The sequence below is a fragment of the Coturnix japonica genome, chromosome 1, assembly GCF_054131305.1.
Source record: "Coturnix japonica strain WE chromosome 1, WE-NBRP24, whole genome shotgun sequence".
Lineage (NCBI taxonomy): Eukaryota > Metazoa > Chordata > Aves > Galliformes > Phasianidae > Coturnix > Coturnix japonica.
Window position 1 is genome coordinate 75,944,191 of NC_140663.1, and position 26,498 is coordinate 75,970,688.

Sequence of the window (26,498 nt, forward strand, 5' to 3'; positions counted from 1 at the left end):
GTTATTGGTGCTTAGATTAGTCACAAAAATCCCAGCACGCAGCTTCTCGTTACACTGAGGGTGATGGACAAAGGAAAGGAGTACAACCTAAGTCACAGAGTTGGGACGGGATGAGAAGACTGATCAGAGCTCACTCCCAAAGGGTGTGAAAGGGCACTTGTAAACTTAGTGATGGGGCAGCCAACTGAACAATGCAGGTAACATGAACAAAGTAGCTAGTGGTCCTTGTCATCCAGGGCATTGCAGGGCATTCCTGACAGATCTCTTCTATACAGGCATCCTAGTGCCTGAATGCTGGGCACTCATATATCTTGATGAATTTAAGTTTGTTCTCTGTCAGGCTGCCAGTTCATGTTCCCAGGAGTGCTGCAATCAAACACTCCTGGTTCCTCAAAGTGTGATGGAAATGACGTACCAGTGGAATTTAAGAAAAAAATCAAATAATTTATTGTTATTTTGCAATATAAAATGAATAAATCCATAACTACAAAATCAGAGGCATAAAAAAGCTGAATAAAAGGAATGTGACAGAACAAAGCAATATCTCAAAATAAGAAACAACCAGAATCTTGATTAAAAGCCTTTTCTTGTGATACACCCCTTCCACAGCTCCATCTCAAACTGGCATTAGTGGAGCCTGCTGTAAGTCCAGTACTGGAAAGAAATGGTACATGATCATCTACACACCCGTAAGGGACTGAAATCTTAATTCATACAGATGAAAAGGATACAGGGTAAAAAGGGCTGAAGTGGAGAGCCCAGAGATCATTCTGCACTGCGGTATGTATGGGTACAGTGCCTTTGTGCCACTAAATATAGCAGCATTTCCAACCAAGTTCTTCTTGGGGACATGGATGCTGGCAGTGTCCACAAGGAGCAGTGTGCTGGGCTGAGGCAGGATCTCACAAGGTGCTGCATGAAGGGATGACCACATCACTGGCATTTTCAGGGGAAGAGGGGCAAAAGACCCAAAAAGCTGCTGAGATTCCACTCAAGACTTCTCCCACATGGAAAGCCACCACTGAATAACTAAAAACAAAGCTGTCCATATTGGTTTTATGAGCTATTCAGGCTACCCTATAGCCTGAGAATGCACCAAGCCAATTAACTTCAAGGGACGTTTGAATAACATCTTCCTTCCCTGCTTGGAAGTGAGATCTTAAAACATCCCCTTACAGTCCCTCCAGGAATGGAGGCATTTTAGTACCTAACAGGTGATTCTGCTAGCAGAGAAGTTTCAACAGTCCTACCAGGTAAAGATGTAAGCTGCAACATCCTCTATTTTCTCTCAACTCACTAGTCCATCTTTGCATTTTCTGATCCTTGAAGTGCCTGACTGAAGATGAGCTTTTTCAGTTGATCCAGTTTGTTGTCTCTTAATGCATCTCGTATGGCGCCGAAGAAGCTGAAGTAGTGCTGAAAGTTGTGCATCATGAGCAGGACACCAGCCAGAAGCTCATTGCTCACAAGGAGGTGATGGAGGTATGCACGAGTGTGATTCTGACAACAGTAACAGGTACATCCTTCCAGCAAAGGATGAAAATCATCAAAGTATCTAGGGAGGAAGACACATTTGGTAACATCAAAAGTAAGAAGACCCACTCGGGTAACAAAGACTATCTAGTTACTCTATGGCCTTTGCAGGGACCTGATTCATTTAATAGGATTCCTTGCTACTGTGAGATGGACTATGCTCACAGAGTGGGGAGAGAATGGAACAAATCAACACAGTGGACTACTAACGCACAAAAAGAAAAAAAAGTTGAAAAATAGTATTTCATAGCTGAGAATTTGCTCTATCAGTGTTATTCTGCGCTTTGTGTCTGTTGTAGTCTCCATGGAAATATATAGGAGGCATTACTTTTGGAGTGACCTATGTACCACCTGAAAATGACTCAAGTTAGATGCAGAACAACAAAATGATCCACCGACAGCATTTGTCAAACTACTATTTTCCAGCTGGAACATTGCTATGGCCACAGTATTTCAGTTGGATAAGCAATATGAAAATCTTTGGCTTTAGGGAAATCATAGCACTTTCACCCATATACTGCTCTGTATATCAAGCTAGAATGACTACCTGACACTTCATTCAATATCTAGGTGTACTTTACTTCCTTCAATAGTTTTGTGTTTTATGAAGTCTCCCATCCAGCTACTAACTAAGCGAAACTATAGAGGACAAATACAGAGGGCAAAAAACATAGTAGTTCCTAGTACAGCTGTAGGTTCTTTCCTGATAAACACATATACCTTTTCTCCTTCAGAAATATCTCAAATGGTGTCATTTCCGGGTCAGCTTTGACATCCTCCTCCTGGTCTTTTTCAGTATCATTTTTCTCCAGGTCCTGGGTCCCATTTTGTGTTACAGCTGCTATGAAACAAAAAGACAACCACCTTTAATCAAGAGTCAGCAAGGGCACAGGAAGGGTAGCAATATCCTACATTAGAGTATTTCTGCTACTCTCATGCCAAAGGAAAGAACTCTTGCCACAAGTTTCCACTTCCTTCCTACAGTAAACAAACGTTTTTCTTTATCATAGGTTAGTTAACAAAAACAGAATTAGAGACAAGTGAAAACTCATTTATTAGACTTAATGAAAAGTTAGATCTGAAATAACAGCACAACTTTTTGCTGCTCTGCTGAACTTAATAAAATATTTCCAGTCTGAGCGGCATGCTGACTCAAATGCAGTCACCTGAACAAATTGATTTTATTGGGATTCTGTTAGAACAAACAGGCTACTGATCTGCATTCAATCACTCTGCTTTCCATCCTGTCATCCAGCTGAAAGATTTAGACTTTTTTTTTCCCTTTAAACAATTGAAATAAAAGAAGCTGATAGCACTGACGCAGGAGATGTAGGTTCCATATGTGTGCATTCAGTAGTCTACCTTAAAAATAAAAAACACCCCATAATTTTGTAGGTTGGCTTGTTGTCGAGCAGGAGATGTTTCTGGAAACATCAATAATGTTATTGTTTGCACAATCCGCATCTAGTGAGTGTTGCACAGGAACAGAACAAAGAGGTTATTCCTACCCGTAATTTCTTTTGGCTTAATAATAAGATGAGATGAGGTAAACAACAACAAACAAAGAGAAGGGTTTAAAAAAAAATATGACAGCAAGCAGAAGGAAACAAGATGTTCTGTTCTATTTATCTGGTTTTGAATTATCCAAGCATGAAAAGAAACCAAGTACCACCTAGGAAGAAAAATGCAAAACGTTATTTTTTCCATATTAAAAACATTAACTGAGTCCAAAACAGGATGACTGCTTGAAGAATGGTTAACAGATGCTTTAATAGTTGCTATGCATGCTCTTGTTTCACAGCCCGGTGAGGTAATGCTTTTTGAACATCTTGATTCTACTCTGATATGAGCTGATGGATACATGAACTGAAAGGAAAGCTACCCAGAGAAACAGCATCCCTAACTCTGGTCAGCTATAAAGGAAAAGGACTTCAAATATATATATTAAAAAGAAACAAACAAATATTCAGTTATCTGCAGAAATTGAGTATCAGAGCAGAACTCCATATACATTTGCCCAGCCCGCACTGCTAGCGCTAACAGAAGATTTGTAAGTGGTGTCAGAGGACAGATACACAGTTCAATCTACAGAAACAACCAAAACAGCCCACTTTCAAAAGCAACACTAGACAGTTGAAATCCAGCTTTTCCAGTGGCTGTTGCACTTAAATCAAGGACAAAACAACCCTCAAACACAGATACCTCCTGGGCATGAATTATGCTTGCCACACTACCAGACGAAATGGACACAGCTTACCTGCTGCTTTGGGATCTGAGTGGTAATCATAGCCAAACACCAAGGCACAGCCTCGCTCTGTCACCTGGAATGGAAAGAAGCTCTCAAAGATGTCTACTCCCCTTTCAATGCACTCGAGCACCTCATCTGGTTTGCCCACACCATGGATGATTCTGTAAGAGATGTGAAAGAAGATATATCTTAGAATATCCCAAGCAGAAGCAAACAGATACTTCAAGGAAAAGATGCATGTGGAACACACATAGGTTAACCCTGGAATCACTAAACACAAATCAAGTGCATACAACAGTCTGTCGCTCCGAGCCCCACACAGTTCTATTATTTCCACACCTCTAACCAATCCTGTACACAAGAGTCTTTTCCTTCTTTGCCATTTGGAAGAGAGCACAATCACTCCATTTACCAAGAAAAAAAACTCATCATGTTTGTAGTGATTTAGTTTCTCTCACACTCACAAATACTTTTACAAAATTCAACTAACAGCTATAGTTTAGAACAGATATTTTCTAAATCTAAATAATTACATAAATAATTACCATGTACCAGATACACTGACTTATTTACTCAGTAACTGCTCAGGAGACAGTCTGAAAAGACTTAGCCTAGACCAGCAGAAACAGCAGTAGATGTTTCCAACAGTACAGGGTTCTCTAGGCACTTAAGAACTGCCTGGAGCAGAATGCACTAAGGAGAAGGGTAACTGGAAATAGAAGTTCATAGGTCTTTTCTTTCTTCCTCTCCACACTCTGCCTAGTCAAGCCTACCTTTTCACCCTCACTGATGCCCTTTATTCTGTAAATGTCTCTGATTCACCAAAATGACTTGGTCAAAAAACTGGGCTGTAATATCTGCTGGGATACAATATTTTGAGCCAGGAACGTCCCAGCTGGATTGCCTTCAGTGGTAATAGGAATCCTGCTGTTAGCCAAATTTAGCTGGCAGCTTCCCTGAGGGCTCTGGTGAAGCAGAGGAGAACAGAGTATTTCCTGCTCTCCCGAAGGTGCGTGGCTGAGCTGACAGCAGTAAAAGCTAATGTAGGGCAGTGATCTAAACAGATAATTAGAAAAATACACAGGGGCTGATCAACAAAGTCACAAGGTGCCATTTTTAATCACTTTTCTAAGTACTTGAATTAAACTGATGAGCGCAAATATGGATGGGGAAAGAGGTACTGTGGGAGTGTCTTCTGCTTCAGGCTCTTATGAAAGGGAGAAAATAACATTCAGTAGTTAAAGCAGTAGCTCTGCATGTGTGATCAAAACCCGTGCTAGAATTTAACTTTGTACAGACAAGAACAAAAGTTTGTTCTTGCGAGTTTTCCACCCCTACTAGAAAAAAAAAGAATAAGAAAGATTTCTACAACCTTAGGTTCCTAAAAGGACCCTAAAGATCACATTCATAAGATCATTTCACTAACACAAAAAACCAGCTCCTTCTCAGGTGAGGGTGAGAGCATTTGGCTTCTGGAGAATTTCACACTGGAGTGGAACAGAGCTACAAAACAGCTTCTCCAGCCAGTACGGCAAGGGTGAAAGCAGGACTATCTGACACTCACTCAAGTTACTTACAAGACCCCCTAAGGCTAACCAGCTTTCTTCTTACATAGGGGTCAGAAACACTTGTCTTACTCAGACAAGCAAACTATTTGGCAGATGAGGCAGATGCTCTGGTAGCCACTGAGGTTACCTGAGCAGATTGGACTTAATGCTCCCAGGGGATCTTTGCAAGTAGTTAAACCAGACAAAATGGCAATAACACAGCAAAGCTTCTAATTGTCAAGGAAATTCAAACCCCAGGCAGCCCTTAGCATGAACAAGCTGCAGCACCAGACAGTGCTTTCATATTTTCCTTTCTTTTGAACACCACCTGGTCAAACCAATGCTCAGATAGCAGAGGACAGCACTGCTACAAAAAAAAAACTATGGGGTCCTTGTCATTCCTTTCAGGAAATAATGAAAGAAGCAGCCCCCCATACAAGAGCAGCAGCAAGAGAAGAACGACCCAGAACTCATACAAAAGTTAGCAAACTCAACACAGTTCTAAGAAATCCCTCCACATCTGAACCACTAGTAAGTATTAGCACATCTCTTCTGGAAGCCTTTAGTTACTGCTAGTGATTGGGAAAAGTCAAGAATGCTGAAAATACTGTGTAGATTGACGTGGATCAATCAGACGGGCATAACCAAAACCACTGAATATACTGAGATTCCCACACTACGCCAGAAAATGCAATTTCTTTTGGCCAGGCTGTGTGAGCTCTGGTAATTCACAGACTCAGCACCTTAGGTACCAGGCCAGAGCACGCTGGTCATGTAAGCACTTACCAGTTCTGTTAGCACCCCTCTCTACTCTTCCCCAGTACAGAACTGCAAACCTGACCTTTTTTTCCTCAGAATAAGCCCCTGTAGAATGAGTTGATAATTTTTGTTCTAGCTGAACCTACAGTAAACCATGGCCTCAGAGGCCAAATGCAAACAAGTTCAGACAACAGCGAAGACATATCCCATCTATAATTCTTCCTCATGAAAACAAAGAAGACCTGAATTCAAATTTGACTATTCTCTGAATGCAGGGAATGCTCATATCCAGAACATGAGCACAGCTTGGTGTCAGTCGCAACTAAAAACTGAAACAACAGTTCAAGTCTGCAGCCTGACAGTGGCCTGGCACACACACAGCACTGTGCAAGACAGTGACTATTTCCCACAGTGATACTGCACAGCAGCCTGTAGATGCTCCTTGTAAAAAGATGGGTGAACTTCTTAGGATGTTGCCCATATAACTTACCTTGGTTTATCCTCTGGTAGCTCTGCTGTCACAGAAGAAATCAGGTTCAATTTGGTCTCCTTTGCCATGGCACGTCCCTGGAAGCCATCTAATAGAAAGCCACCCACGGGTCTCTTGGCAGTCTCCCTGGCTGATCTGAGCCTCTCTTCCAACACATCTCCACCTTCAATTGTCCCAAACATGACACTTCCTTGTAGTTCCTGGCCCAGAAGAAAGCAACAAGTGTTAGAGACTTCTGCCAAAGACATGCAAGATCTCACAGCACAGACTACAGACGCTTGCTACCTAAACCACGCGTTCACAGGAACTTGAAAGAGTCACAGCGATTCATCCTATGTAAGATGAATCATCAGACAACACTGTGAAGTCCAACTGTAAGGCAGAAAAGGATCAGGAGAGAAAAGATTCTGTTCTGAAAGTTCTGAAAAGAACTGGAATATTCTGGCACGTCCTCCTTCACCTGGAATTGAACAGATTTCAGAGAAAAAAAAGACTCGCCTCAATCTGAATGAGAAGATCTTATCTTGCCAGTGTACACAGCACAAAGGAAAGTGAAAGAAATGCACTACAGTAAAAAGCAGAATAATATAAAAAATGGAATTCTCTCAAACTAGTAGAAATAGTTGTTCTGTAGCAGGAGATAAGTTATTAAGAGAAGAGAAAGGCAGACGGAAATCCTACAGTGCTACTGATCTTACCTCCTCTAGGGCTGTCACCTACACATCTTCTAATATATATGTATAACAAGATCTCCTACTAAATCACATCCTGGAACTGACCCACAGTGCAGCATAGGCCAAAAAGCAGCTGCAATGCTACAGTCTTGACATCTTTGGGACCTTACCGGTGCCTCTTTCAGCAGCTGAAGGCATGCATCCAGGAAGGAAAGTGATCTGTCCACAGACTTCTTGGCCCTTTTTCTAGTAACTTCTCCAGAAATAGTGTCTCCATCAGCAATGCACTGGAACCAGTCCGGCTGAATAGCCCGCTGTATGTCCATGAACTTGGAAGCTGTCATTTCCATGCGTCCTGAGCTACCCCATAGGGACACTGACTGTCGATGAAAAATAGGGATGAAAGAATATGCAAAGGTTAACAGATCTTAAGTGCCAAAGGAGAGAAGTCTGGTGAAACACCAAATACTAGAAAGACACCGTAGAGATAAGATCTACAGCAGCATGGCTCAGATATTCAGTTGCCCTTGACAAGATGAGTGAAAGAGAAACGACCAAGTTGGGATTTCCAGGACACTCTTTCATGAAACCATCAAACACATGTAGCACAGCAACTTCAAGGTGTTTAGAAGTCTCTAAGATAGAGCAGTGTAAAAAACTACATGGTGAAGCTTATCCTGCCATTCATGATAAGTTATCGCATCCAAGCAGGATCCAGAACTGACCATATCTAAGCAGATACCAGGAATTGCCCATCCAGGTGAGTGCCACAGCAGCCAGCACATTCCATATGCACTAGGTGGGAAATTGGCAAGTTCTTAGGATGGAACAGGCAAAGGCTCACAAGGCTTCTGGGTTACTGAGACCTCTTCCTGCAGAAACACTATGTTCTTTCCATTTGTGGGTTTGTATCAGACTATACCTACAAAGACTGGGTTGCAGTTTTACTGCTCATCAGTGGCATCACTGCAAGCCTGTTCAGCACATAAATCAAAATGCACGCTTTACTGCCATACTAACCACCATAGCACATGATTCCAGAGCTCTCTGTCCTATCCAAATCATCACTTAACTGAACAGGCTGCCCAGGGAGGTGGTGGAGTCTCCTTCTCTGGAGATATTTAAGACCCGCCTGGACGCTTACCTGTGTGATGTGGTGTAGGGAGCCTGCTTTGGCAGGGGGGTTGGACTCGATGATCTCTAGAGGTCCCTTCCAACCCCTACAATTCTGTGATTCTGTGATCCAGGAAACACACTTCCAGCTTTATTTAGTTGGAGGTACAAGTGTGTAAGTGACACCCTTATTAGTATAGAGAGTTCTTTTTCTGTACAGTGCATGAACATCATCTTATTGCTTTCCAGACACACCCACACAGATGTGGGGAGCTCTTGTTTGGGAACTTTAAGATTATTTCAAGCCTTTACAGTCACTTTACCTTGTTGGTGTTGTAACCAGAAGGACAGGGAGCAACTGGGTCCTGAAGGGAGCAGTACAGCACTGTATCCGGCATACCTGGGAGCAAAGCAACAGAGCAGAGTGAACCAAAACAAAGCTAACACAAGCTCCCGGCTGCGACAAGCAGCCAACCCCCACACTTTACCTATAAATTTCGCCGCTCCCTCCTTGTACTCCTCCAGGACGTCGTGCAGCTCGGCCCTGTAAGCAGACCCGGAGATTAGGCAGGCAGGGCGCTGTGGCAGAGTGAGGCGCAGAGCCGCCCTTACTCACATGGTGGGCAGCGTGAGCTGTGCCACGGCGGGCACTCCGCGGACCTCGCTCAGCGTATCTCGGGTAAGGTGCGGGGCCGTGCCGGTCCGCGTGTACAGCAGGCAGCCCGGCAACGCCAGTGTGGCCGTCCCGCTCCGGCCCAGCCCCGCCAGCATGCCCAGCCGCCCGCCCGCCGCTCCGCACAGCTTCACCTGCATCACGAGCGCCGCAATGGACGGAAGGAGAAGGAACACGCGGCCCCGCCGCTTCCCCCGCTGTCCCCAATCGCCTCCCGTTACGGCATCAGCGAGCGACGGCGGCCGGGCAACGCGTTGCTATGGCGGCCCCGCGGAGCACTGTGGGCAGCCGGGCGGTCATGGAGCTGGCGGGACGGAGAGCCGGGCTGTTCCGCTGGCGGCGCCTGGCCGCTCCGACCGGCCCGCAGGTAATAAATAGCAGGAGTCACCGAAGCAGGAGCCGGGACGGAGCGTGTCGGAGCGGCGGCGGCCACTCAGAGCTGGGACCGGCAGGGGGAGCCATGGCGCCGGGTGGCTGAGGGGCTGCTCCGACCGTTGTCTCCTTTAACAGCCGTAGTGTCTTGTGTGACAGTCCCACTAACGCTTTATATCAACTCTTAGATATGTCTGCCTTATCTTTAATTTAAAGAGCCTGGAGCTAGCCCCTGAGTATGCCGTGTCTGCTGCTTTTTGCCTTAAAAAGCCGAGGTATCCACGAGGGTTCTGTGATCCTGCAGCGAGGCTGGATGCTGTGGAACAGCTGCAAGAGTGTGATGAGGCCTGTATGGAAGGTGAGCCATACACTGCCTAGGAGGAACCCCCTCTTGATCCAACACCTGAGTCAGGTGTGGATGGGCTGTTACAAGCACTTACTGACGTTTAAAATTAAAACTGGTACGTTATAAGATGATTTCCCATCAGCAGTGGAGATTTATCTGCAGTGTGAAGAGCTGGTAGGGCTCTTCCTCTCTTAATCTCGATTAACAGTATTATCTACGTATATCTCACATTGCAAAGAAAGGTACAGAAAAAAGTAAAGTGCTGAACTCATTTGCACAGGTTATGAGAAGCTTATATTTCCCAGCCAAGCATCTGCTTCCTCCTTTTACATTCACAGGTGCAACTTGCACTGCAGCAGCTGATAAAATTCCTGTTTGCTACTGTCCTATTCTATAGATCAAGAATATGAGAACGGAATTGTTAATCCTATTCCATTTTCTGTTGTAGATCAGCTTCTGGACATTTTAGAGTGTGTTTCCCAGCATGTGATGTAACTGTTCCAGAGGAAGAGTCTTGCTAGTTTGCACTTACCCGTATATTTTTTAAAGTCATCAATCTCTTTCTCTGTGATAGCCCGAGAGCTGCTCAGTAACTGGGCTAAGTCCAAACTGCAACTGCAGCTGACAAGCGATGGAGAAGCGGAAGCTGGATCTGTCTTGGAAAATCCTACAGCCATTTTGAAGTATAAGCAGTTTGATGGTGAGAGCACAGCAAAACAGCTCTTGGCTCTTTTGTAGAGGATGTACTGGGGAAAAGAGATGGGCTTCATGGCTTTCAGACTGACAGGTGCAAGCCACATTATAGGTGAAGATTTTTCTCTCCCAGCTCTTAATGCAGCTGGACTTAAGGCTGCCCAGATGTACTTCATAAACATATGATATCTCCCTTGTAAAAGAGAGATCGTATTTCTGTTGTTTGTGGGTATGTTCAAGGCCTATCAGATTGATACAGCAATTTGAGATGCTTGGAGGCAAGGCGATAAAATTGGACAAACTGTTGTTATTGCTCTAGCACGTTCTGTGGAATACTCTAGATTAATCCTCATTGGGGATACATGGAGCACAGTCAGTGTGTCTGCTTTCATCAGAAATGCATTCACAGTCTGGGAAAAGCGATCCCTTTAATTATATTAGGCTTTGTAATCTGATGCAGGGATTTATTCATTTTAGACTAGCTTGAGATAATCTGAACTCCTCATTTCAGACTTGTACAGCTATCTGGAACATGAATTGGAAAGTTCTTCTGTCCAAGAGTACCTGCAGCATCTTTTGCAGAATGAAGCTGTGAACTGTAGGATAGTGGAAAACCTTAGACTTGAAGACACCGAGGGAGAACAAAAACCTGCAGATCCACGAATAACCATGGAGCTCAGACACAAGCAGGTGTGCACGCAAAGTTAAAAGGAATAAGACTGAAGATTATAGGATTAGAGTAAATACTCAGTGACACTTGTTAGGTAGTCTCTCCCAGACCTCGGAAATCCCGACTTGGAGGCAAGTACACTATGATTCTCTTTCAGGACTTAGCTTCCACTGTGCTTCAGCTTCCATGTTGGCCATTCACAGTAGCATGCATGGTCAGCTTTCACTGTTCAGGTGAATTTTCACTATTTCATCTATTCAGGTTTTCCTCCTTTCTGAAGACTGACAAGAGAAGCCAACATGGCTCTTACTTCCAAGTATACTCCCATCGAGCAATGCTGGTTTAACCCCACTCTCTTGAACTGAGTTTTTTTTGTGGTTTGAAAACAACCAGTTCAATCACTGCCAGCTACAGATAGGGTTGCATGCTTCCCACCCTGTTAATTTGCACTGAAGCTCAAATTCTTGAGGCCTTTTCACCTATTTTGATTTTTGCCAATTTCTTCCTTCCCAGGTAAAAGAAAATCGACTGAGGCATCAGAAGGCTTTAGAGTTTCAGAGACAAGAAAAGGCTCTGAGGAAAGCCATTCTGTCTGAGGCCAAGCTTCAAATACAGGAGGAGGACAGAAGGAAGGCCCTGAAGGCAAAAAAGGAGGATGAGGAGATCCAGAGAGAAATGGTGAAGCTACGAAAGGAAATGGCTGAGAAGAGGCAAACTATGGCAGAAGCATGGAGAATGTAAGAGTGGGGGGGGGCATAGAAAGAACCATATGGAAGAACAATTCTTTGTAGCTTCTTCAGGTAAACGGAAGAGAAGTGGTGGTCCCAAAGGAAACATTTTCTATTGCTCTGTGTTCAGATACTTCCCACAACTTCTATCCCTCTGTTACTTCAGTGGCAGAATTTATCATTAGAGAGAAGATTGGCTAAAAATGTTGTTAGATTCCCTCCGGCCATTACCGTTATGTAGGCTTAAACACAAAGCAGGAGTGCGTTTGCAATACCATGCATTCTCTCCATCAATTCCACAGCCATAGCCAGCCTCATTAGTGTTTGATACAGCATGAAAGCCAGTATGCTGAAATAAATGAATGAAATGCTGGCCTACCTAGAATAGTCTATGATGAAAACCTACCACTTAATAGACCTCTTCTCCTATAAGAGTATAAATTATGTTCTTGGCTAAGAATTTTGCAGAGAGATGTTCTTTGCTTTCGCTGAGCTTGGATTGCCACAGAGATGTGACCTGTAGAGATGCCATTTATGTACTCAGGCAGCCCTAACATTCTAACTCTTTTCATACAGTTCCATTTTTGAGATCTTTTTATATTCTCTTTCATGTTTTATTTTGGAAATGCTCCAGACTGCATAATCATTGACATCCCAAACCTTGACTGGCGCTGTTCTCTAAGAAGATTGAGTTATTCAGCAGCTTTCTAAGTGCTATTGGTCACTCTCTTCATCAGATTAGCAAAAAGTGGAGTAAGACCTGTACTAGTATTTTCATTATATTAGATCTTGTTGTTTGCTCACTTTACAGGAAACAGAAAAGGCAAGAAAAAAGCCAGAAACTGTCAATACAGGAGGGATCTATTAATATGTCACCACCCATGGACCTGAAGGAAGAAGAGCAAGGAGAGGAGAACCAGAGGAGGGTTCAGGAGCTACTCAGCAGAATTCACACCGATAAACAGAGAGTAAGTAGCACCATCCTTTTATCTAAGGCTCTGAACTACCTGCCTTCAGCTACTGTTTGAAAAATTGAAATAAAAAGTCCTGGTTATCAAATCTCTTCCTACTTTTTCCAAGTTCTGCTTGTGATATCAGCAAAGTACAAAACCAGGGCAAGAAGTAAGACTAGGAGCAAGAAATCTTGATCCCCCATAGGCAATGTGTCTGGCTCTCAAGCGTACCCTGTGGGAGATTTTGCTTAAAAGTGTGGAAAAGATGTCACATCCAAAACAGCTGCAGGAAGCAAGTAAAAGGAGGGGGAGTTAGTGGTGCAGAAGGGTATGATAGTTTAAAGATTGCCTTGAAAATCCTAGTAGAGGAATAGGTAGTAGGAAAGAGAAGTACTGAGGGTTTAGGCTGACTTGAGCTGTGTCTCCAAGAGTTGAAGCATGCCACTGTATCTACAGTAATGGCTTCTTTGAGAATCCACTCCCACTCGGTGCAGTAGGATATTCTGCAGTATTGCAACAGCTTGAGACAATCATGCAGACTTCAATAATCCTCAGTAGGAAGCTATTTCTTTTACTCTTCTTATTGACAGTTAATCCCCTATTTTCAAAAATATCTCAAAAGTGAAGGGAAATAAAAACATGAATCTCACGGAATCCTGAACCCACCAACCTGTCAGTGGGAGATTAGAGAAACTGATTGGATGAAAAGCCATAATAACTCACTTCATAGGTAGCTAAACTGTAGGAGTGCTTTACATCTGAACTCAACTACACTGTCTTACCGAGATAGATATATAAATGTAGGGATTTCAAATGTTCTCCTTGATATTTCTCAATGTCATCATCCTGAGACCTTATAACAACAAGGAAGAGAGATGCACCTGCTCATTTCTGATGCTGCAGCCAGCTGTGGGTTAAACATCTACCTGTATCACATCCTTGTTTCAGCAAGGGAAATAAACTTCCCCATGTTCAGGTATGAATGCCATCCATCATAAAACATTCTTAATTAAAAAAGCAGTCATAATTAACATCTACTTATCTATTTTTTTGCCCCCTACAATCAAAGAATCCCATAGCTTTTACTGTGATTATTCCCCCAGCTTACTTCATCTACCCATGCACCACCTTCAAGCGTGGCTGCTGCTTAGCAGTACACAGCCTCTTTCCAGCATAGTTGAAGTTGTGAAGATAAGCCTAAATGAAACTGTAGAACAATTTAGAGCTGGTATAATGTGAAAAGCCACTGTTTAGCTGAGCTAAGCAATAGCGATGCTGATTATTTTCTTATAGCAGAAAGAAATAGCTAATGCATTGACATTTTGTCCTTTTTCTAAGTCTCCATTTGGAGATTTCAGTGACTGAGAAGAAGGCAATTAATACAAGGCATTATCACAAAAGGGGAACAGCTGAGTCCTGCGACTTGACCCACTTGGAGGATCAAAATGAGCAGTGTCTGCAGTGGCAGGGCTAGAATTATGGAGAGATTAGATAGCAAATTGCTGTTCTGTACAATGTAAATCACCCCCAGAGGCAGCGAGTCTGATTACACAATAGAGGAACGGTTTGGCTTCCTACTGGAACAAAGGTGAGCTTAGGTCATGTTATAAATCTACACTAGGGAGCATCTCCATTTTTGTCTGAGTTGAAATAATAATATTTAAAAAACAATCAATAAATATATCTATGGACTATTTGCTAACTATTTCCAGATTCACCCTTGCCTATAGAATCTGGCATTTTCTAAATATTTAAACATCTTTCTTGTCTCTAGAAATTGTTTCCATATTCCTTCCTCACTTCATTCCTTTACAGTTCGTGAACTGAGAGCATTTCACCTGAAAGCATTGAACCCCGTGGTATTTCTAGTCCTCTTTTTGCATTAGACTACATTTGTTGTGCATTATTTATTTTTACCTTCAAGGTATCTGTAGGAAGTGGGAATTCTAAAAAGAATCTTAAAAGCAAAGTCAGATAAGGGGAATGATGGAAAGAATTGGCATTTGTATCGGTCAATATCTTGCTCATTGTTTTCTTTTTTAAACTCTCCCATGCAGTGCATGCAGCGACATTTCTCTGCTTGGTTCAGACTCATTCTGGAGCACAGAATTGAAATGGAGAAAGCCAGAGTTCTTGCAGACTGGAAATGCCAACAGAAGGTCCTGCGAGCATGGAGAAACTACACGTGGGCCCAGAAGGTAGAGCAGGAGACACAGCAATTAGAAGTTCATCTGCAAGATCAAAACAGGTAGGAACCCTGCACTAAAATTCCTCCTTCTGCAGGTACTCCAGGTAATGATCAAAGGGTTGTTAGGCAACAAGAGGGAAACAGCAGGTTGTTGAGAAAACTGCTACATTGCCTACAGTCTTCTAGAGGCCCCTGTGTCACAGATGCAAAGGAAAGCAGAGGAAAAAAAGAGCTTTTGCACTGTTCTGCAACTCTCTCTCTCTCTCTAGGTATCTTTCCTGGAAATCTCACGCTGGCTGGCTCTGGGACACAGCTAATATTAAAACTATATTAATCAGGAATAAATATGGCTTATCTCCTACTACAGTGATATTACAGTCAAAATCATTTTGCCCAGTACCTTTCATTAAAGAGGCTGTTGGATGAATTCCCTATCCGCAGGGGAAAATTCTGTTCTTGCAGAGGCTCTGGGAGGCTGTGTGGCAAGGCACTGATACTTCCCACTCTCTGCAGCTGGCAGGAAAACAGAATGCCTCTTTAGCACCTATTCTGCTGCCCAAGGATGACAGGAAAATGCAAAATGGCAAAGAGGGAGGTTTACTTTCAAGTAATGGGCATCACTTCTGCCCTCCCATTCCTCCTTGGAGAAACAGCACAGCTCTAGAAGGCCTGCAGAGTTAAATGACAAAAAGACTCAGGAGCCTGATGGTGCAGCCTGGCCTGCTGTGCTCAATACAGGCGGGGCTTTGGCAGATGCCTCATTCCTATCATAACACAAATGCTTTCTCATTCAGGAAAAACCAACTGTCGGCAGAGCATAACCAGCGGCGGCTCTTGCGTTGCTGCTTTCTGGCATGGCAGCACTGGAGCCAAGCAGAGGCAGACAAGCGAGAGCTGCAGCTCAAGAGAGAGGAGACGAAGAGGAAGATGGCAAAGCTTCTGGAGGCAGTGTCACTGGGGAAGAGTGGCTTGAACAGGACACTGGAGGTTAGCAAGTCTGAGACAGCGAAAGTAAACCAGCATCAAGTTTTGCAGCAAGACGAGGTAAAATCTTGTAATTTCATCTACTGGTATTCCAGTACATTCACAAAGTACTCCTGTGCAATCTGAAATAAAAAGCACACTGTTCCAGAGGAAGGCTTCTTGTCCAGGGTTACCTCCCAGCACCTACCTGCAACTGTTCAGGAGGGAAACTGTTAAAGAGCAGAGGCAACTGTGAAGGACAGCGGATGAGTTTTAAAAATAACTAATTTCTTATGCAGCCAGAGAACAACCCTTCATGTACTGTGAGTCGCAGTCCCACCCCCAGATCGCTTTTGCTGAGAGATTAGTTACATCTTTAATGCCTGCTTAGACTGAAAAAGAATAACACTTGACTGCATGGCAAGAGATTTTTGTCATGTCAGTACAGCGCTCTGGTTTTTCAGAAGTGCGGGGGGGAAAAAAAAGGTGTCGGTGGGTATCTAAGGGTAATGCACATCACAAGGGGATGGGAGAATCAGAGGTTGCTTCCTTAAGCTTCTCTTTTGTTGGGTCACAGCTTGTCCTTCCTTTCTGTCTGTAAAACCTATAGAGCAGGACCCAGTATGAAAGCTGACACGTTCACACGTTTTACAAGTCAAGCTTTTCATTTCCTCGAGTGTCAGTGAAATTTGATTTTCTATTGTGTTTATATTATCAGAGTAGGTCAGTGCTTTCCTTTAAACGCTTTTATAAAGGTTGTGCTGGAAGGATGGGACCAAATTTGGAATTTGACCTAGAAATCAGTAAGTAAATCAGATATCTTGTGCCTCTTCTGAATAGAAACAGGTGCCAGAGGAGGCACTGCCTGATTCCCCACCCTGCACCAGTTTCATGGTAATATTTGATCAAATCTGGAGAAAAGGCAAGATGTAGCTGCCCTTCATAGACTATTCTCCCATCTGAAAGGGAGAAAGCTTGCTTTAAATTAATGTCAAATCTTCCTTCTTGTTTTTGTTTTGTTTTTTTTTCCCACTCCCTTCCCCAGCCAACCAAAACATGCCTCATACAGGAAGAACTTGGCCAGACCAGAGACCGCTCTTGTGGGGATGCTGCTCACATATCTCATTCTTATAGAAAACCTGAGTTTGACTGGCAGATCACCCTAAAACATGAAGCCCTGAGTGCCCAGGACCAGGTAATGTACAGGAATGAAATAGCTGGTCTTCCCAAGCAGTTTCAAGCACCCAGCCCGAAGACAGCTCCTGCTTATGGTAGCTGTTTTGAGCACCATCACGCCTTCCAGGAACATCTGACTGAGGAGCAGAAGCAGCAGCTTCAGAAACAGCAAGAGCTGATCTTTGAAGTGCAAGAAAATCAGAGGCTGAGCAGAGCAAAAGAAGAGGCAGTGCAAGCCACAGCTGCAACCCAGGCACTTGATTCTGCTTCACAAACCAGGGAGAAAAAACTGAAGAGCAGAAAACAATCCAGATGCCAAAATACAACCCCTTTGAGGTACAGGTCCTAGATAAAGCAGGCTCAATTAGTCATCATGTCTTATTCCTACTCAAGTAGAAACACAAATTGACAGGAATATTTCCATCATATTAGTGCTATGTGATGTTCCTCTTAGCAGAGACAGCCTCAAAGCAGTATCAGTCTGGCCACAGTTCTCCATCCTTTGTTTTTGCAATTGCTTGACAGCACATGATCTATACAAGGTCTACTTAGAAACGTCAACTTTCGTGTTACATATAGTAGCAGAGTAGATTTGTTTAGTTAAGAGAGAGATTGTCATACTCAATATTTCAGAACATGCAACAGCTCTGGGTACTCATCTCTTTTGTAAGAATGTGAGAATTAATCAGATTTTGGGCAGAAGAAAGGTATACCAGGGACCTACAATGAAAACACAGCACAATGGAGAACAGAAACTATAAGCCTGTTTCTCATTCATAGGTGGTAGGCTCAAGACAACATATTCACTGATTAATTTCTTTACTCTTCATAGTCTACCTGTTTCTCAGGAGCCAGAGAACACAAAGGCAGCGACACCAGGCAAGAGGCCCTCCAGCCAGACAACCTCAGCTCATCCCATAGTGAAAGGTATTTTTCTACGCAGCAAAGACCATTCTAGGCTACTTGTTTCAAAAACTCATGTAAACTTGTGTTTATTTACCTCAACCTTGCTTGGTTGAGAACAGTATGCAAGTAAAACTTAACACTGTTTTCTAGCCTGACCAGCTCTGGGAGAGAGTAAGCTATTTTCATGGCTAAGTCAGGCATCTGTAAAACTTTCACACTAATTGAACTGAGTACCTCTGTGTCACCATGGAAGAGAATTTCCGTAATGCAGTCACTCTTTAAATAAGCAATTGGAATTTCCTGGAGACCTTGTTGTGACTGCTGCTAAATAGGTTTCTTGATCTTTGGCACCCAATCAGGAAATACTGGAATGAAACTTCTGGACACAGCTCCTTTCATAATCCATCCTCATAGCTGTGACCGTCAACCAAGGAAGGTGGAGTGACACTAAATGGGGCAGTCCTGAGTCTTATACAGATTTCTGGGTTCCTTTTTCATGACATTGTCAGCTTTCAGAGGCAGCTGAAAACAAGTTCCTTAGTGCTGGCACTGCTAGGTCAAGAGGAGACCTGGCAGCAAAGAGGGCATCCTCTGTGTTCACCAAACTTGTACCATTGCCCTGTAGCTCATTTGCATTATGTCCTCTTTGTTTCTGTAGCTATGGAGGAGAGAGCAATTCAGCGGGCAGAACGGAGGAGGAAACTAGAAGAAGCGAAACGACAAAGAGAAGAGGAAAGACTGGTATGGACAGTGGGAAACGTGAAAAACTTCCACACTATTTTAGTGACAAAAAATGCTGTTCTAACCTCAAAAGCCCAGGGACCAAGAAAAAGCCCTTTAGTATCTAAATGGAGTTTTACAGCTTGTCAGACAGCAGATGTCCGGCATACATTAAAAAGAAAGAAAAAAGTTAAAAAGAAAAAAAGAGTTGCTGCTACGCTTGTATTCAGGGAACCCACTACCTTTCCATATCGCATATCACTTTGTGTTGATGCAGCTGCAATTCTAGAAGCAGTCTCCCTCGCCACCTTCCAGTACATTTTCACACTTAGTTTATGACCTTAACTGTCCTTGCCAAGGATGGGAAGAGTGGACGATGATGCAAAGATCCATTTGATTGGATCTGATAAATGATGGGTGTTTCTTTTCCCTGTTTTTCCTTTCTGGTTGCATGCAGCTTGAAGATGTGCTGTCTAACCTAGTAAAAATCCTGCACCTTGGTTTCTAGCAAATCTCTGCTGAAAAGAGAAGATACTGATAATGTCTGCATAGCTAATATAGAAATTCTCTGATACACATCTAACAGAGGAGCCTTCTTAGCTTCAAGGCATTCATTAAATCTGTTACTAAGAGCATTAATACTAATTTGCATTAGGAATAGAAAGCTAAGAACCAGGGTCCTAAAACAACCAGTGTTTCTTTCTTCTCTAAGCATGAAGGATGCACATGCATACATGGAAACTTAAGCAAGCCTTAGATACTGCTTTAATCATAGGGTGGGCAGACATGTTTTAGGGTAGGTTTCTTCAGCTAGTGATCATAAAGATTAGAGGAAGCACAGTCATTGCAATCATGCACTGGTGGTGTGGGTTTTAGACCTTTGATGCATATGAGCAAGAGCTTTGTGGAATGAAAGCAAGTTGAGAATGACAAGGGTCGTAGGTGAATATTAACCTAGAGCAAAGAAAGATGGCCACGTACAGGTAGTAGAAAGAATAGTCCCTCCATCCTCTCTCTTCCACACAGTTCTTTGTCCAGCACGCATCATGTCTAGTATGTGACAAAGTCTGCTTCTTTCTGGAGTTTCAGATATTAGTCAGAATGAGAAGAATGTTCTCCTGTGTTCTCCAAAAAGGTCACATACACTGAACTAAGTTGTATCTATTTTATGTGTTCCAAGGCCCAGCTGAAGGCTGAAGAGGAAGCATGTCTGAGGAAGGTGGCTGAGGAAAAGAAAGCTCAGCAAGAACAAAGACGAGAGGAAAAGAGGCAGCAGAAGCTGGTGATGAAACACATCTGTCTCTCCAACTTTAGCAAGGATAGGGAAGAAGAGCCATTACTCACTTGCACTCAGTCAGCTCCCAATGGTGTGAACTAAAGATCTTTGTTAGTAGAGAAGCATGCCCTAGCACCAAATGTATCAACTCACCACCATCTCCCTTCATAGCAACTTTAGAAGGGCTGTTGGCCAAATGCATGAGGTATATACTGTCCCCAGTCAGCAGCCAGCCTAGAGGTCCTATGTGGTAAACATCCAGTGCTGAGCTATGGCCACATAACCCCCAAAGAGGGGATGTGTTTGGGCTATTCTCAGGCTGCTCCTTCCAATTGTAGGCTCCTCCAGCAATGCGATAATACCAGTCACAAACACACAATTTAGAAGTAAACAAGCCTGACAGATGGATCAAGGGCAACCTTCCATCCAAAGAATGAGAACCATCCCTTCCTTAGAGCTAGCAATATCCAGCAGCCTAGGAATAGCCCCACATCAATCTTGTTACTTACAAACGAGCTGCCCTAGTAACCCAAACAGCACCACACTTGAAATCCCACAGGAATCCAATCTATAAATACTGTTCTACTTGGACTGTTTTAGAATGTTTAACCTTTAACTCTGTGTCTCAACCAAAAGTAATACTGTACAGTTATATAATACCCACATACCTTTCCCTATTCTTCTCTGTTTAAGCTAGGTTAAGTGATGGGTCCCTTGGATAAAACAGTCGTTATTGTACAGGTTTTCAGTCTGGTTTCATAAGTGCAGAAAGCTACCCTTCGAGCTCACCAAAGCACCGCTCTTCACATTGATGAGGGACTAGCAGGAGGTTGTTACGTCAGCACTGCTGGCAGCCATAAACTATATGGAATGTTACTGTAACACCAGACTGCAGTGCTGAGGGAAGGCTCTGTGTTCACATACAGCCCAAGGCAATGTCTAGATATATCACCTTCTTCCATGAGGACTTTCAAGACAACTTGCTTACTGGTTCATGTTTAGTTTGCACTGCTAAAGATAATACAGAGCCTTACTTCCTGTCAGGAACTCCAGCTCCAACACAACAACCTTAATGTTCATTTCATCCTGACTGAATTAAAACTACTACTCTTCATATTGTAGAAAGAGCTGGAGAAGCAGAGAAGGCTGGAGAAAGAGCAGCAGCTCCAGAAAAAAGCCAGAGATCACTATGAGAAGGCCCTACTGAGAAAACTGGGAATGGTGCCATGGAAGAAGCTAAGGGAGCAGGCCAAGGAAAACCTGATGGTAAGTGCTGTGGATAAAGGAAAGATCTGGTGCCTTAGGAGGAAGGGGAAAAGATGGATGTAGCAGAAACCTTAACGGGCTTTTAGGGCAAAGCAAAAATTCTTGCATACCCTGCCCTACATTCGGGCTTTAAATGAACTCACATGACAATAATCATGAAAGGTCATCACACCTGTGGGTTTTTTATATTCTCATTTATAGCTGGTTAAACACAAGCCAAGAGGAAAGAGAAAAGAATGAATCTCAATCTAATGAGAAGTCATCTTCTGTTAGCTTACACTTGCTTGCAGTATTAACTGCCACTGGACTCAATGCCAGTAACACAGTAGAATTTAGTTTACCCCCCACAAATAATAAAGCCAAAAATAAAAAAAATGATATGGTTTGAGCCTGCCAGTTCATTTGCACCACAGATCACAGCAAAGCTAGTTAGTAAGATACTGCCAAGCTGTTGTATTTAGTTAATGCCAGCTCATCACTAGGAGTTTCATTCTCCCTGGAAGCAGTGCTGGCACAGTGTTGGGCACTGCTGGAGGTAAGGCACAAGTAGTAATCCAAGTGACCAAAAGACACCTGGTTCTAGCCTTGCCACACCTTCAGTGCAGAATAACTAGTAGCTTCTGAGACCCTGACACATACATCTTGATAACAAAACAATGTCACTGTATGTGACCGAGTTGGCATGCTTTAGTAGTGGTAGACTAGTAACACTCAACTGTATCCTGAAGATTTAGCCAAAGCCCAGGGCTAAACTGGCAAGCTTCCATTTTAAGTCACAGGAGCTACTTAGAGTATTCAACCCAATTCACATAGGTGTCCAGCTGGGAAGAAGCAGAGGGATAGCAGATGCTCTGAAAGTCCGTCCTGCTGTTCAGCCTTAAGGATTGGGTCAGACTAAACTGCTAGGCCATGCCTCTGCTCCACAACAGGTCAAACCATGTATCAAATTCAAAAGGATTCTATCTAGGAAAGACTCAGCATTCCCTGTTTTTGGGAACTTGCTGTGCAGTTTGTTCCAATTGTCAGATAACTGCATTTCTGTGGTCTCCAAGAGCTGGGGTAATATACTATTGAGTCTGGTTTTCAGGACACACATGCTAGTCTGAGTAACCAGCTGCCCTTTCTGTTGCCTTTGTTCAGGTGGCCCAAAGGCACCACTGCTTGAGTCTGCAGAGGAAATGCCTGATGAGTTGGTTCCAGCACACCCAAGAGAGACTCCTGGAGAAAGTGTCTCAGGCTGAGGACTTCTTCTCCCACATGTTGATCAGATGGTGCTTCAGGAGCTGGCTAAAGGTTTGCCTGTTCCACAATGGAGAAACAACATTACACACTTCTTTACACACCTGCAGCACAGCCTTTGCTGGGTTATGTTATCCTCATTCCAGCACCACCATTCCCTTTCTCATAGGCCTTTCAGCTCTTCACTCCCCATCATTCTCCTCAGTTTAGGACACTCCTACGCTCCCCACATCCACTTTTACACACTCTGTCCCTGTTTCCCACTGATTTTCATCCAACTCCCATTCCTGTTACCCTTCACAGCCACTGTCTCAGCGCTGCTCTGTATGTGCTTACTGGGATGGGGAATTGGGAAAAAGCTGCCATTCTTACCTCCCTCTGTCTTCCTTCCCCAGTACAGAGATTACCTCTTGGCTCTGGAGGAGAAAGCAAATACTCTCCATGCAGTCTGCCTCAAGAGGAAGTGTTTTGGGGCATGGTTTGATCTGATCATGGAGGAAAAACGCACCTTAAGGGAGAAGCTGAAGATTGCTACTGAACACTGTAACAAGTAAGCACATACCCTTGCCAGCAGCTTTTTTATACACAGGTTTAATTCTACCCCACAGAATATTTTAGAGACTCTGCTTTTGATGGGGCAGTGATCTTCTCCCCGAGATTATGTGAAGTGGGTTATATACTGCTGGTATTTTGTTTCTGTGTTGTGCACAAACAACATCAGCAGAAAGTCCATACAGCCCAGAAAAGGAAGTTTAGTCATATCCTTTGCATGACTTTTAAACCCGCTGGAAGAAACTACAGTGAAAGCAGTTAAGTGGCTGAAACTTTCTAAGCTGATTAGCAGATCGGGCCACGCAGCTTCTGCTAAACGCAGAAAATCTCTAAGTACGGTTCTACCAAGCAATGATTGTGTAGGAATCACATTGTATTGTTTTGTCCACAGTGCATGTTTTGGTTTACAAATCCAGAGTTGATTCACTAGAAACTCTGCTTAGGGAATCTTTCTGTTTCTGCCATCATCAGCCTGATTTGACAGGAAAAAACACAGCAAACTTCTACTGTTTGTGACAATTGAAGCCAGATGCAGCCATTTTCACTCATTGTCCCACAGCTGCATCAACTGTGCATTTTAGCAGGAAGAAATGAACTACCGTCAAAGTTCAGCAGAAAACAGAAACATGCTCACCTACCTGCCCATGAATGTATATCAGCCACACACAGTCATCGATAGGGATGTGCCTGTGTACACCTCAAACAGGATCTGCCAGGATCACATGATATAGCAAAGCTGTTCTAACTTGCAAAGTCTGTAAGGTCAGAATAAGGTATGGTTTAACACAACAAACCAGCAAACTGGAGGAGCTGGGGAGAAGTCAGATGCAGGAAGAGACTGGATTCATTCTATAGTGTGACCTGTGTTAGGAGCAAGGCATGTGGTTTGCCTCATTACCTCTTCCTCCAGTGGCTGACAACAGGCAGTTCAGAGCTCAGCAGTGAGCTGTTCCTTAAAAGGGATGGTTGCTCCATATAAACCACATGGGAACCCAGAGCAAGTGCCTTGGTGAAGTGCTTAAACTTAGATAAGAAATGGAGTCCAGCTGTCTGTCAAATCCCACAGGTGTTTCGGGGGAATTCCCCCTCAAATAGCAGTCATCTTTTATCTGATGTACTAGGCACGCATCTAGAAACTCTGTTCTTTACAGCCCTCATTTCTTTCAGGAGACTCGTGCTTGATGCATTCAAGGCTTGGAGGCAGTACCCACTACTAATGAAAAAGGAAAGAGAGAGAGAGGAAAGGAGGAACCAGCTACGAAGGAGAGTAGCAGAAATTCTTCCTGACTTCCAAACGTGGCAGAATGAACCGAAAGGAGACTAGGAAAACAGACAGAAGGTCTCATTGTATTCAGTGTTATCTTTCTTCCAGGTGAAACAAATTCAAGATGTGAAGCCCTGTTCAGTGCAAATGGTAGTCTTACAGCCAGAGCAAATTCCCTGGGGCTACTGCTGGTCAGAACAAACCAGGTGGTACATGGAACCCAGTTTGATGATTTTACTTTGGACTTGGGGGAGAGTTCTTCCCCATGACTTCCTCCCAGCATGAATTCTCCATAGGGATTTATGGGCTCCTAGCAGTAAGGCCTACAGAACCACAGCGTTTCAAGCCAAAACCATTTCCACACACAAAAGCTGCAGTCCTGACATGAATCCACTCCCACCTCAGGAAGCACAGAACTGAAATGTACCTATTAAACAGAAACCTGGTGATTTCCTGTTGCCAGTACTTCAGAGAATGACAAATTGACCAGAGTGCACAGACTTGACTGTCAGCTGATTCCTGCTAACCACTGCTGTGAACTTGGCCACACAAAGAACAGATTTCAGCTAATTGTGCCAGGGAAGTTTGGATGGGAGGAGGTGAAGAGAGAGCTGTTTATGCAAATCCTATTTACTAACAGACTGGGTCACAGCATCACATATGGATAATCTAAAACCTGTCTAGTTTGTGGTGCTGTCCAGTTCAGAGGTGTGGTGCTTTGATTTTGGTGACAAATGGTTATTCCAGGTTTATGAACCTCTTACTGTAGAATGGCTTAGGTTAGTGGGGATCTTAAAGATCATCCAGTTCTAACCCCCTGCCAACCATCAGATCTGTCTGCCAAGGATTCTAGCCAACCTGCCCTTGAATGCCTCCAGAGATGGGGCATCCACAACCTCTCTGGGCAGCCCATGCCAGTACTTTATCACCCTCTGAGTAACAAAAAATATATATATTTTCCTACCATCTAACATAAATCTACCCTGTTTTAGTTTAAAGCCATTACCCCTTGTCCTGTCACTACCAGTGTGTGTAGAAGCTCCCTCCAGCTTCTAAGCACCCTTCAAGTACTGGAAGACCACAATGAGGTCTCCCCAGAGCCTTCTCTAGTCCAAGCTAAACAAGCCCAACTCCCTCAACCTTTTTTCATAGTAGCGGTGCACCAGCCATTTGATTATCTCCAAAATAACCTGGCAATACAGAAAATACCAGGGCAATGTAAGTAAGAGGGCTGTCTACTGTTACCCATTGTACTGGATAATTTCTTTTTAATCCTGTACATGCATTGAACGTTTTCAATAAACCCAAATCTGAAATGAGCACAATCAAACTTTCAGTGTGAATGTGACAGAAGCTGACTGAATGGCACTAGACTGAAGTCCATGTCTAGGGAACATGGACCAGAGCTAAGCACCCCTGATTAAGCAGTGTAGGATAGGCCAGTTTCCTAGGCTTAGGCAGCTTTCGTTTCAGGAGATGTGCAGAGAACCCATAGCAGTCTGGCCAGGGAGCCTCCCCTCTCACACAAGCTGGGCCACCCAGCTGATTCTCAGTGCCTTTCTAAAGATGTCTGCCATACCCAGGCTGCCTCCCTCTGCATTCCTCCTAAGAACGTTAACATTTACCACTCTCCCCAGGGCAGATGGCGAACCTGACCACCAGCAGGTCAGATGAACGTGCTATCCAAGCGCAGGGAGCTGAAGGTGCCTACATAGAGTGTGGGCGAGTGCAGACCATCTGGCTGCATTAAAAGCAGATTGCGAGAGGAAGCTACAAGCTGAGAGTGTTGAATAACTCATCTTGCAGAGGGCGAAACAGGCACTGCAGAAGGGTGATATCTCTTGCAGAGGAGCCAAGCCAAGGAGGCTAGCCACAGGCTAAGCAGTGCTAAATCTCTCAGGTGTTAAAAGGGTGCTGCATAGCACTGGCTGCTCAGGAGTGCATCTAGTTTACTGAACTGTGGAGTCTTCCTCCAACAATGCCATAGTTGTGCATTTCGTGCCCACTCACCAGCCATGAAAATAATGCTGCTTCTGTGGAGCATGACTGTACTTTAGGTTCTGGGGAGGGGTGAGTCAGCACTTGCTTTTGAAAACTGCTCTTTGTCTTCAATACTCTGATCTTCTAGGATTTTCTTGTATCTGTTCAT

At 43.7% G+C, this 26,498-nt stretch overlaps 2 protein-coding genes across 11 annotated transcripts; one reads left to right on the forward strand and one right to left on the reverse strand.

Moving 5' to 3' along the window:
* Positions 1-423: 423 nt before the first annotated feature.
* QTRT2 (queuine tRNA-ribosyltransferase accessory subunit 2) lies at positions 424-9,207 on the reverse strand. 4 transcript variants are annotated; one of them, XM_085545213.1, is made up of 8 exons: positions 9,172-9,207; positions 8,853-8,908; positions 8,688-8,764; positions 7,422-7,631; positions 6,578-6,777; positions 3,791-3,942; positions 2,254-2,371; positions 424-1,555 (listed from the first exon to the last, which is right to left on the reverse strand). In XM_085545213.1, the coding sequence occupies exons 3-8, from the start codon at positions 8,760-8,762 to the stop codon at positions 1,297-1,299; spliced, it is 1,014 nt and encodes a 337-aa protein (XP_085401339.1). In that variant the 5' UTR covers positions 8,763-8,764; positions 8,853-8,908; positions 9,172-9,207; the 3' UTR covers positions 424-1,296. The 4 variants fall into 4 exon arrangements, with proteins under 4 accessions (XP_085401339.1, XP_015731199.1, XP_015731187.1 ...); XM_015875713.3 differs by having other exon boundaries at positions 2,254-2,374; XM_015875701.3 differs by having other exon boundaries at positions 8,981-9,198.
* Positions 9,208-9,262: 55 nt separating this feature from the next.
* Positions 9,263-25,668, forward strand: CCDC191 (coiled-coil domain containing 191). Of its 7 annotated transcripts, none has more exons than XM_085545112.1 (17): positions 9,263-9,404; positions 9,626-9,767; positions 10,330-10,455; positions 10,960-11,138; positions 11,632-11,855; positions 12,658-12,814; positions 14,857-15,047; positions 15,782-16,031; positions 16,996-17,145; positions 17,254-17,462; positions 17,959-18,053; positions 18,691-18,773; positions 19,933-20,034; positions 21,151-21,294; positions 22,435-22,587; positions 22,929-23,083; positions 24,253-25,668. In XM_085545112.1, the coding sequence occupies exons 1-17, from the start codon at positions 9,297-9,299 to the stop codon at positions 24,407-24,409; spliced, it is 2,625 nt and encodes an 874-aa protein (XP_085401238.1). In that variant the 5' UTR covers positions 9,263-9,296; the 3' UTR covers positions 24,410-25,668. The 7 variants fall into 7 exon arrangements, with proteins under 7 accessions (XP_085401238.1, XP_085401242.1, XP_085401227.1 ...); XM_085545116.1 differs by having other exon boundaries at positions 15,782-15,974; XM_085545101.1 differs by having other exon boundaries at positions 16,996-17,462.
* Positions 25,669-26,498: the final 830 nt, after the last annotated feature.

Bases quoted from the DNA above. Each gene is read 5' to 3' on its own strand.
- CCDC191 (XM_085545101.1), top strand. From the start codon at position 9,297: ATGGCGGCCCCGCGGAGCACTGTGGGCAGCCGGGCGGTCATGGAGCTG. The intron at 11,139-11,631 runs GTGTGCACGCAA...CTTCCTTCCCAG, and splicing joins TGGAGCTCAGACACAAGCAG to GTAAAAGAAAATCGACTGAG. The intron at 17,463-17,958 runs GTACAGGTCCTA...TACTCTTCATAG, and splicing joins CAAAATACAACCCCTTTGAG to TCTACCTGTTTCTCAGGAGC.
- QTRT2 (XM_015875692.3), bottom strand. From the start codon at position 9,177: ATGCAGGTGAAGCTGTGCGGAGCGGCGGGCGGGCGGCTGGGCATGCTG. The intron at 7,632-8,687 runs GTAAAGTGACTG...TTTCATCGACAG, and splicing joins CTGGTTACAACACCAACAAG to TCAGTGTCCCTATGGGGTAG. The intron at 6,778-7,421 runs GTAAGGTCCCAA...CTTCTGGGCCAG, and splicing joins AGCTGCTGAAAGAGGCACCG to GAACTACAAGGAAGTGTCAT.